Source organism: Octodon degus, unplaced genomic scaffold (genome assembly GCF_000260255.1).
Source record: "Octodon degus isolate 3935 unplaced genomic scaffold, OctDeg1.0 scaffold00005, whole genome shotgun sequence".
Lineage (NCBI taxonomy): Eukaryota > Metazoa > Chordata > Mammalia > Rodentia > Octodontidae > Octodon > Octodon degus.
The window spans coordinates 29,855,261-29,866,412 of NW_004524581.1; the positions used below are offsets into that span (position 1 = coordinate 29,855,261).

General features: G+C 45.7%; 1 protein-coding gene across 1 annotated transcript in view; it reads right to left on the reverse strand.

Annotated features, from left to right (window-relative positions):
* Positions 1-1,686: 1,686 nt before the first annotated feature.
* The window catches only part of Uhrf1bp1 (UHRF1 binding protein 1), an 84,430-nt gene continuing 74,964 nt past the window's right edge, over positions 1,687-11,152 (reverse strand). Inside the window, exons 15-20 of the mRNA XM_023722230.1 lie at positions 6,431-6,585; positions 6,197-6,347; positions 4,919-5,181; positions 4,392-4,500; positions 4,159-4,265; positions 1,687-3,921 (exon numbers count right to left, since the gene is read on the reverse strand). Coding sequence (XP_023577998.1) covers positions 3,796-3,921; positions 4,159-4,265; positions 4,392-4,500; positions 4,919-5,181; positions 6,197-6,347; positions 6,431-6,585 — 911 coding nt within the window. The 3' untranslated portion in view covers positions 1,687-3,795. The remainder of the gene's footprint in view (positions 3,922-4,158; positions 4,266-4,391; positions 4,501-4,918; positions 5,182-6,196; positions 6,348-6,430; positions 6,586-11,152) is intronic.

An 11,152-nucleotide genomic window follows, 5' to 3' on the forward strand; every position in this document is an offset into this window, starting at 1 on the left:
CCAGCTCAGCCCACCAGGGGGCGGAGCTGGCTGGCATGTGGTGCTGGGGGATTGAACCGCGGTCCCTGTGCTTTGCTAAGCTTGTTCTAAGTAGATGCTTTAAACCACTGAGCCATCTCACCAGCCCTACAAGATGATTTTTAAGGGCAAGATAGCTCAGCAGACTAAGCACCTGCTTAAGCAACTGCAGGGACCAAGTTTGATCCCTAGCACCACATGCCAGCTGACCCCGCCCCTGCCCACAGGTGTGCTGAGCCAGCAACCAAGTCTAGGCACACACATATAATCCCAGTGCTGGCAGAGGCTGAAAACAGGAGGCTCACTACAAGTCGAAGCTGCATAGTGAGACCCTGTACCAAATACATTAAAAAAAAAAAAGTTTTACTAAAATTCCATGGACTAATGAACCCCATACCCCACTACATTTTTTTTTTTTTTTTTTAGGTCCCACTACATTTTGAGAGAGGATTTCAAGATGTAACAGCCAAAGCTGCCCCATAAGGAAATTCCAAGCCTCAGTCTGACGTATGGACAAGAATTCTAGATTCCCTCCGACTGCCCAGAGCCCTGACAGTGTGGCCTTAAGGTGGATTCTTCTACAGCACAGGGTGAGATGTGGTACCTGCAGGTATCTGTCTACTGCAAGCTTACGGTAAAGGTAAGAAAACCAGGCTAGGGCTGGGGAGACAGCTCAGTAGAATAAGCACTTGCCTGGCAAGTGCAAGGGCCTGAGTTCAATCCCTGATTCCACCAAAAAAAAAAAAAAGAAGAAGCCAGGCTACTAGATATTCTTTGCCTGGAGAAATCCCACGGGATTGGGGGGTTGGAGGTCAGAACCCAAGTGGATTTATAGTCAGTTCAGGGGAGCCAGAGGTTGAGGAATTCTATTTCATGGCTACTATATGGCCCTCCTCCACCACCCAAAGAACACTAGCCACATCCTACTTGAGAGGACTAGTGATTCCCCGGTTCAACATTCAGCCTGTGAAAGAAGTGCTACAGGATCTAGTCTGGGGGGGTGGGGGGCAGTCACCATTGCATGTCACCAAGCAGCCACCATACAGGGTTTCCTTTTAAACCTTCTCAGTCACATAGATGTCAGGCTGGTGCCGCTGCTCAGACCAAAAGCTCTTCAGTTTCCAATTTGCTATACAGTTTTCTTTTACTCAAGGTGGTGAGGGACAACCCTAGAGCTAGCAGTATCTTAGGACTGAGTCCTTGTTCCCAACTGAATATTGGGTTGAATACTCCTAACAGCTGTCATTTTTGAAGAACATAGTTTGCATGTTAAAGATGGCACCCCGGTCTGAAAGCACTTCACTGTCTAAGAAATTCGCTGTTCTCTGGACATTTCCTCCCTTCTATATATAGTTGATAAATGGGATCACTACAAATGCACAGATAGGGGCCGGGGAGATAGTTCAGTAGAATAAGCGCTTGCCTGGCAAGCACAAGGGCCTGAGTTCAATCCCTAGTTCTGCAAAAAAAAAAGAAAGAAAGAAAAGAAAAGAAAGAAATGCACAGATAATTTGATTAAAATGTAAGTATGGCCAGGCACAGTGGTGCAGACCTATAACCCCAGCTACCTGGTAGGCTGAGGGTGGAGGGTCCAAGCTCAAGGCCAGCCTGGGCAATTTAGCAACTTATCAAGACCTTGTCTCAAAATTTAAAAAGTGAAAGAAAGGCTGGGATGTAGCTCAGTGCAGAGGCCCTGGGTTCAATCCCTAGTACCACAAAACAAAGAAAGAACAAAAATCTTAAAGCTACACTTAGGGGTATACTTCAATGGCTAAGCACTTGCCTAGCACACGCTGGGTTTAATCCCCAGTAACACAAAACAAACAAGCATCTCCAAGGACTGAGGGTAGAGCGCCATCCCCTTGCACTTGCCTAGCACGTGGAAGGCCCTGGGTTCAGTCTCTAGGATAACAAACAAAAGTCATTGCCCATGGCTGTGCATCCGGTGCTGTCCACAGTACTGGGCACAGTGCCCCTCCCAGTGATGCTTAGAGGGCAGCCCGCTCCTGCCGTAACAGCACGCTGCCCCTGCCCTCTCAATGGTGCAGTGTCCTTCCTGAGTTCTACACCTCTCACTGCCATAGCTCATTACTCTTCCATAAACCCATCACTTTACACAGCGATACTGAACCTATCATTTTTCTGAATATTCACAGCCTTGTTTGTGATCTTTTCTGTGGCTTTTTGGTTTTTAAAAATCTCTTCTGATCTACCTTGCATTTGCCTAGAAGTTGAAACAGCCTATTTCATTACAAAAGCCTACATTTAAGTCACCAATAGTAATCTGACATAAGGTGGAACTGAATATCAAACCTTAGGAAACATCCCCTATTAACAGTTTTTCCAAAAAGAACTGTTTATTCCTTTATTCTTAAGTCTCTAATTTGTTTCCCAAGAATGACAAATTCCCTCAATCTCATAGTAACTGCTGTTTAAAAATTTGCCTTAGTGAAGAAACTTGACAATAGTCCTTGGAGAATCTAAACAAATTTTGTTCCTTTAAGAATGCATGTTTCTTTTTATCCTCAAAAACCGAGGGTACAAGTCAAGCATGACTCCTCGTGAAAGAAACCATTTTACCTCTCCTTCAATAAGTCATGTATGATTAAAATTTTACTGACATTACTCACTGTCCCACCACCTTGCCAAGTCAAGGCAAGTTAGCTGATGAACTCCTGCCCAGTTGGCACAGCTGCAGGCGCACCATAAAGCAGTATGGGGAAAGGCAGAATTCTGGAGAATTAAGAACAAAATGGGAGAAACAGCACATTTATAGGTGAGGAAGGCCAACCTAAATGGGCTGAAGGGTTTTGTTCTGGTTTTGCCTCTTCCTTAGGTTAAAATCACATGATTTTAAAAACCCACAGTAACGGGGGAGTGAGAGGCAACAGGTCAAGATCTAGATATTCAAGTGTAAGAAACACACATTCAGCTGCCACGCTACCAAGTACTGCGGAGAGCACCGGTAGGAAGTCCCAGCGCTGGGAAGCAGATGAGCAGGGACCCCAGGGAGACCCAGGAAGAGACCTGGCAGCTGCGGCAGAGGGCAGAAGTCAAGGGGCTCACCATCAAGGTCCATTACACCAATCCCCTACCACATCATGCCTGCAACCTAGCTCAGAGCAAGTATTTCTTCTTTATTTTTAATTCCAAATAAATTATGTAGAGAGAGGAAAGATGGTATGGCTCTTTACCTCCTATGACAGCATCGCAGTGATGAAATTCCCACTGACAGCACGCTAGACCCTGACAAGCAGCGGTAGTGTGAGCCAAGACTGGAGCCCGGCTCCGGTTCCCAAACTCGAGGCCAGGGCTTCCTCACCCCACGTTTGCTGACCTATTTCCTGTCCTATTCAACTTGCAGGGCCAGAGCTCAGACCAAGACCTCTGCAGGTCTGCTTCAGGAAGCTCTGGGACTCTTTGGTGGATCTGTGAGTGGGCAGGGGAATACTGTGACTTGTTCCAACAGGCTGCGAAGGAAGCAAATCTCTCGGCGATGAAGCCAGGAGGTGAAATGGCCCCGTGCTGTGGAGAAGATTCCGCCTAGGACCCGGAGGGCCAAACGCTCCGCTTGAATCACACACAAAGCTACTGCGCTTTCCCTGGGATGTGGCCACGCTCTGCCTTGTCCTCCTTCTAAGTTCTAACAGCCAGGAGAAAGCACGCCTGGTCCCTCGGGCCTCCGTGGTGGCTCAGTCCACGCTGGATGGCACCTTCCATCCCAGTGCCGCTGCTGGTGGTCGCCCTCTCCTCGGCACAGACAGCTGAGCACGACTATCAAAGCTCGAAGAGGGGGTTATATCTCCTTATCTCCTCAAGAAGTTTTTCTTTCTCCTGCTTAGCACTGGCCAATGCTTGCTTCGTTTCTATAAGTTCTTTTTGAAGGGCAGACAGTTCTTTCACCTGAGGAACAAGGAGTTTACAGTTAATGAACATGGCAATGCCATCTTGCAACAATTACCAGAAAGGGGAACAAGGGGGAGAATCCACACAGAAAAACTCACAGATTGGGTCAATGAGCAAGACAGCTCAACCACCTCTTTTCTAAGAGCATAACTCCCTCAGGGCTGACCCATGACCACAGACACAGTCCCAGCTGTGAAGGGCTTATGGGAAGTCACGGTTCAGTTAGGTCCCTACCTGCTGTCCAAAAGCCTCTCCACGAGGCGCCAGCAACACCTGTTCTTTGGGGGGCTGCCTCTTCTCACTTTTAGGTACTTCAGTGGGTGCTCTGTCCTGAGCAACAGCTGGAGGAAAAGCGCAGAGGTGTTAAGTGTCAATTGCTGCCAACAGCCACACAGTTCCTAGCTGTCACTAACTCAGTTATCACAGGAAAAAGGCAAAGAAGCCAGGGAGCGACGAGTCCAACTCACCGCTGATATGGAAGACACCATCATCACTGCGCGTCAGCACAACATGTCCCATGGCCAGCGTGATGGGGATGGGGCCTGGAGACGTCGGGTAGATGGGGGGGATGTCATCCTGCAGGAAAGGAAAGCTGTGTCAGGCTCCCAACCAACATGACCATGCTTATACCATCCAACTACCCACAGTTTAATGCCTCTGGTTCTACACACATTCTTGCATTCCAAAGATGACAAAACTGAGGATTAGATAATGCATGTGGAGGGGCCGGGGAGATGGCTCAGTAGAATAAGTGCTTGCCCGGCAAGTGCAGGGGCCTGAGTTCAAACCCCGGTTCTGCAAAACAAAAAAAGATAATGCATGCAGAGGACCAGCTAAGGCTAGAGACCCGGTCTTGGCTCCTGAACACACGTTATACACAACGAGCACACAGGGGGTGCTAAGATGCATGTCCTCACTTCATCCTTGCTGCACCGATGAGGGAAGAGTTCTTTACCTGACAGAACCCAGTGCAAAAGCTATAGCTGCCTCTCACCTTCAGGGTGACCCTGGAGTTCAGGAGCTCAATCTGCATGGGCACAACCACTGGAACTTCCTCATCCTCCAGGAAGGGGCCCAGGCCATTAAGCACCGAAGTGAGCAGCTCAAGGTCACAGCCATGAAGCACAAAATGCAGGAAGCCATTTTGTGTGGCCAGGGGAGAATGAACAGCTGCACCAGGCCCCACCTCGAAGCGAAGGCCCACAGCTGGGCGGATGCGGTCAGTCTGCACATTTGAGGATTCTTGGAGGGTTGGAGCTTGGATATGAAAGACAAGGAAGATACGTTCAGTAATTAATCCAGGGAAAATTCTAAGCACTTATCATGCCTTTAATATTCACAAAAAACCTCTGCCTAGCGGACTATCACCTTTCCCATCCTTTAGGTGAACAGTCACCAAGAATCACTTGCCAAAAAATCACACAGTTAGTAAGATCCTGAGCCCACACGGCCTGACCGCAAAGTTTGTGCGTTTAGGTGCTTCACTGTAACCTCGCTGCAGGTGCAAGAGAGGGAACAAACAACTAGCAGCAGCCTTACTGTGAACTCTACACACTGGCCCAAGGACAGCTCCTCAAGCTCAGGACCATCAACCCACTACATCTCAATGTCTGTGGCTTTAAGTCTTGGTCTTCTCTCTGTGATGAAACCAAGCCACTTTTCCCCAAAAGTCCATAAAGAATAATCTCAGCTTTGGCCAAGGAAATGGAACAATTTGCATATTTATGGAGCTGCAGGTTGATACAACCATTTTGGTGAAGATTTTGGCATTATCAGTAAAGTAAAGCTATACCTACACTAATGAGCTAGAAATACATCCTCAGGAATATAACCCTGGAGAAATGCCTGAAGCAGGAGACATGTACAAGGAGGTTCACAGCAATCCTAGTTGAAATAGCAAAAAAAAAAAAACCTGCAAAAACCTAGATGTCTATTCCAAATAGACTAAAGAAGTCACTAGTGTAACGGATGTGGGGATATTCTGGGCAATGGAAATACTCTAAGATTGGGTTGTGAGGATCTTAGACAAGATTACAGCATACTGAGGCAGAGAGGATGGAGACAAGCCCAGGGAACACAGCCCCAGAAAGGGTACAGGAAGCTCCTTGCAAGACCGAGGTTACAGTAGAGTTCATCTTCCTGTTAATGGCTGCTGGAGAAAAGGGCCTAGAGCTTGGCACTAAAGTAGCTGCCACAGGATCCAGGTGCCAGTGAAACTCTGGGTGCCTTAAGGAAGTCCTGCCAGCCCTCTCAGAGTAGCCACCATCCTTACCAGGGCACTGTCCATGCAGGAACTTCCAGAGGGCCACGGTGCCCGGCTGCTGCAGGGTCAGTTCTTCTGCTTGCAAGGCTACAGTCAAGTCCTCACCACGCACCTCAATCCCAAAGGACACCTCCTTCACCCTCAGAACCAGAACCGAGACCTGTCAAAGGAGAGTCTCTCAGCTCAGTCCCAGGCTTCCAGCCCCCATCAACCTTCCACAGGGAAGAATGTGGAGCCACTGACCAGGTGATGGACAAGGTCCTCCGCGCTGGGCGAAGCCACACTGGTGGCCTCTGGAGACACCTGGCCACAATGATCCACAACAGGGCTGCCCTGAGCACCGGCACCATCCAAGACACTTGGCAGAGAGCCCAGCGGAACAGATTCTAAACCAGATTCTACATGAGAGAAACAACAAAACAGGTCAAAAGTTATACAAGTCTGTTTCAACCTAATAACATTAGTTGCAAAAGCAAAACAAAAATACTTAAGACACTTATGAGACAACTGGAAATGTGAAACTAACTAGGCATTTGATCAATTCAAGATTTTTTTTTCTTTTTGAGTCAAGATCTCACTATGTAGCCCAGGCTGGCCTCACAAAGATCCTCCTGCCTCACTCTCCAGGGTGCTGGATTATAAGCATGAGCTACCACGCCCAGTGATTATTGTTAAAAACACAATACTGGTATGGTTCCACATTTAATAAAGATTATACAGTAGAGGGCCGGGGAGATGGCTCAGTGGAATAAGCGCTTCCCTGGCAAGCGGCAAGGGTCTGAGTTCAATCCCTGGTTCCACAAAAAAAAAAAAAAGATTATACATTAACAGGGCTGGCCAGATAGCTCAGCAGACTAAAGCACCTGCTCAGGCAGGCACAGGGCCTGGGATTCGATCCCCCATGTGCCATGCCGGCCCTGCCCCGAGGGTGCACTGAGATGGCAAATGAGACTGGGCGTGGCAGTGCACACCTGTAATCCCAGTGCTTGAGAGGCTAAAAACAGCAGGATCACTGCGAGTCTGATTTGTGCAGTGAGACCCTGTAAACCCTGTACTAAAAACATTCTTAAAAAAAACAAAATAAAGGGGCCGGGGAGACAGCTCAGTAGAATAAGTACTTGCCTGGCAAGCATTAAGGGTCTGAGTTCAGGGGGGCCGGGGAGATGGCTCAGTGAAATAATCGCTTCCCTGGCAAGCGCAAGGGTCTGAGTTCAATCCCTGGTTCCACCAAAAAAAAAAAAAAAAAGGTCTGAGTTCAATCCCCGGTTCCACCAAAAATAAATAAATAAATAAAACAAAATTAAAAAACAAAAAGAATTATACATTAACATAACTCTAATACCCACTGATGATGGATGAATAAACAAAATGTGATACACTTATGCAGCAGAACAATATTTAGCTTTTATTTGTTGTTTTGTTTTGAAACAGGGTCTCACAATGGAGTTCAGGCTATCCTTGAACTCACTATGCAGCCCAGCTTGACCTTGAATTCCCAGTGATTCTCCTGCCTCATCCTCCCAAGTGCTAGGATTATAGGTGTGCACTACATCCAACTATATTTAGCTTTTAAAAAGAAAAAAATTCTGGGCCAGGGATATAGTTCAGCAGCATATGTACCTGCCTGGCAAGCACAAGGCCCTGACTTCAATTCCCAGTACTAAAAAAAAAAAAAGAAAGAAAAACAAAAAAAGAAAATTCTGACACATGCTACAACAAAGAGACCACTGAGCACATTATACTAAGAGCAATAAGATAGTTTCAAAAGGACAAAATATGAGCTGGCCACACACACACACACACACACACACACACAAACAAAAGGACAAAATAGTATAACTTCACTAACACAAGTTACTTAAACATGCTAATTGTGGACAGAATAGCATTTCACTTTTCTTTTTTTTTTTTTCCAAAAAGTGTTTCATCTTTTTAATACTTTTTGGATTTCATATGTCTATATCAATTTTTTTTTTTTTTGGTGGAGCCGGGGATTGAACTCAGGCCCTTGCACTTGCCATGCAAGTGGTTATTCTACTGAGCCATCTCCCTGGCCCCTGCATTTCACTTTTCTAAGTGTACGGGGGATAGCCCGTGGTGTTAAACACACTGAGAATGTAGTTAACTCTACTGAACTGTACACATAAAAATGGGTGCGGGCCGGAGAGATAGCTCAGCAGCTTAAGTGTCTATATGGTAAGTGCAAGGTCCTGAGTTCGATCCCCAGTACCAAAAAAAAAGGTTGAGAAGCCAAGTATGGTGGCGCATACTTCTAATCCCAGCACACAGGAGGCTGAGACAGAAAGATCATCATGAGTTCAAGGATAGCCTGGGCTACATAAGTGAATTCAAGGCCAGCCTGCACTACACAGCAAAACCTTGTATCAACAAAATAAATAATAAAAATGGTTGAGAGGACAAATTTAATGTGTTTTTTATCACAATCTTCAAAAAAATTTTTTAATTCTGTATCTTTTATCAATGCACACCTGAAATTATTTATGGATAAAATGAGGTTGAGGATTTTCTTCATTTAAAATAGTATAGGAGGGACTGGTGAGATGGCTCAGTGGTCTAAAGTACCTACTTAGAACAAGCTTAGAAAAGCACAGGGACCGCGGTTCAATCCCCCAGCACCACATGCCAGACAGCCCCGCCCCCTGGTAGGCTGAGCTGGCCACACACACACACACAAAAATAAAATAAAAATTTTTTTAAAAAATAAAATAGTATAGAATTGGGCTGGCGAGACAGCTCAGTAGTCTAAATCGCCTGCTTAGGCAAGCTTAGGCAAAGCGCAGGGACCATGGTTCAATCCCCAATACCACATGCCATGCCAGCCCCGCCCCAAAGGGCAGGCTGAGCCAGCCACACACAAAAAAGTTAAAATAATACAGGATCAAGGGAAGTAAGCAGCAGTACATATGAAGCAGGACTGGCCATGCAGTCTGTGATAAAGGTTAGAGATGCGTGTTCACCATTTGATTCTGTTTATTTTTAGAGGTTTAAATGTTTCCAAAGTTAAGAATGATAAAAACCAACAAGCCACACAGCACCTACCTTAAACAGTACATTCTCTTATTAAAACTACAGTCACCTCACACCTATTAATTATCATAAAGACACAGTGGCCAACCACTGTGAGGGATGCAGAAAAGCAGAACCAGGACACTGCTGGAGGAAACCCAAACTGCACCACAGAAAACAGTGCAGTGAGGCCTCAGAAACTACAATCAGTTACCATCTGACCAGCCATCCAACTTCTGTGGATACACATAAATTTGAGATCAGAACGTTGCAAAGAAGGAAAGTCTTATCATTTAAAACAACACAGATGTGGCTGGGTAGATAGCTCGGTAGTCTAAATGCCTGCTGGCAAGTGCAAGGATCCGAGTTTGATCCCCAGTACCACACAACACACCGTGCCAACACCGGAACCCCAGGCATGCCATGTGCATGCCTATAATCCCAGTGCTGGGGGCTGGAGAGATGGCTCAGTGGTCTAAAGCACCTACTTAGAACAAGCTTAGCAAAGCATCAGGGACCGCGGTTCGATCCCCCAGCACCACATGCCAGCCAGCCCCGCCCCCTGGTGGGCTGAGCTGGCCACGCACACACACCACACACTCTCTCTCTCTCTCTCTCTCTCTCTCTCTCTCTCTCTCTCTCAAATAAATTAAAAAAAAAAAAATAAAAAAAAAAAAATCCCAGTGCTGGGGAGGCTGAAGCAGGAGGATCACTATGAGTCTGAACTGCATAGCAAGACCCTATAACAAATAAATAAATAAATTGTTAAATTAAAATAAAACAAATGACACAGATGAGCTAGGCATGAAGGTGCACGCCTGTAATCCTAACACTTGGGAGGCTGAGGCAGAACGATCAATGTGAGTTCAAGGCCAGGCTATACTACACAGTGAGTTCAATGCCATCTTGGACTACATAGTCAGACAAAAAGAAAAAAACAGAGAGACTGGGTGTGGTGGTGCACGCCTGTAATCCCAGCACTCGGGAGGTTGAAAATAGGAGAAACACTACAAGTCCCATCTACATAGTGAGACCCTGTAGACCGTGTACTAAATACATTAAAAAAAAAAAAAAAAAAAAAAAAAGATGAATTTGAAAGACATATTAAGTAAAGCAAGCGAGGCATAGAAAGACAACAACCACATGTTCTCACTTACACACTGAACCTAAAACAATCAAACAGAGAAGCAAATACAGAATGGTGGCAATAGAAGGAATGGAAGGATACAGGTCAAAGGGTGCAAAGCTCAAGCAGGAGGAATAAATGGTACAGATTTGAGGTAATAAATACATTATACATTAATTACCTCAAATTTGGGGCTGGCTGGGGAGATAGCTCAGCAGTCTGAGCACCTGCCTGGCAAGCACAAGGACCCAGGCTCAATCCCCAGTATCACATGCTATGCTGGCTTCGGAACACCCCCTTAACCCCAGGTGCACCATGCCAGCCCCAAAACCAGGCATGGTGGCACATGCCTATAATTCCAGCACTGGGGAGAGTGAAAATAGGCTGAGACAGGAGGATCACTACAGTCCAACAAAACCCTGTACCAAATAAATAAATAAATGATTTTTTAAAGTTCCACATTGTGGGGCTGGGGAGATGACTCAGTGGAATAAGCGCTTCCCTGGCAAATACAAGGGCCTGAGTTCAATCCCTGGTTCCACCAAAAAAAAAAAGTTCCACATTGTATAGGTCATACTATCACTTTATACCCAGAAACACATTCAATCATAATTTGTCAATGTCTACTAAAAATAAAATTAAAAAGAGAAAAATAGTGTATTCTCTATTAGACACAAGAATCATTTAAAATGCTTCTATTTCAATAAGATAAAAGAACTAGTATAACTCCCAGAAGTGGTGGATTTAATTTTTAAAGTTACTCATTTTTCATAGACATAAAATGAGTTATTTTTCAACAATAAAATTATAAG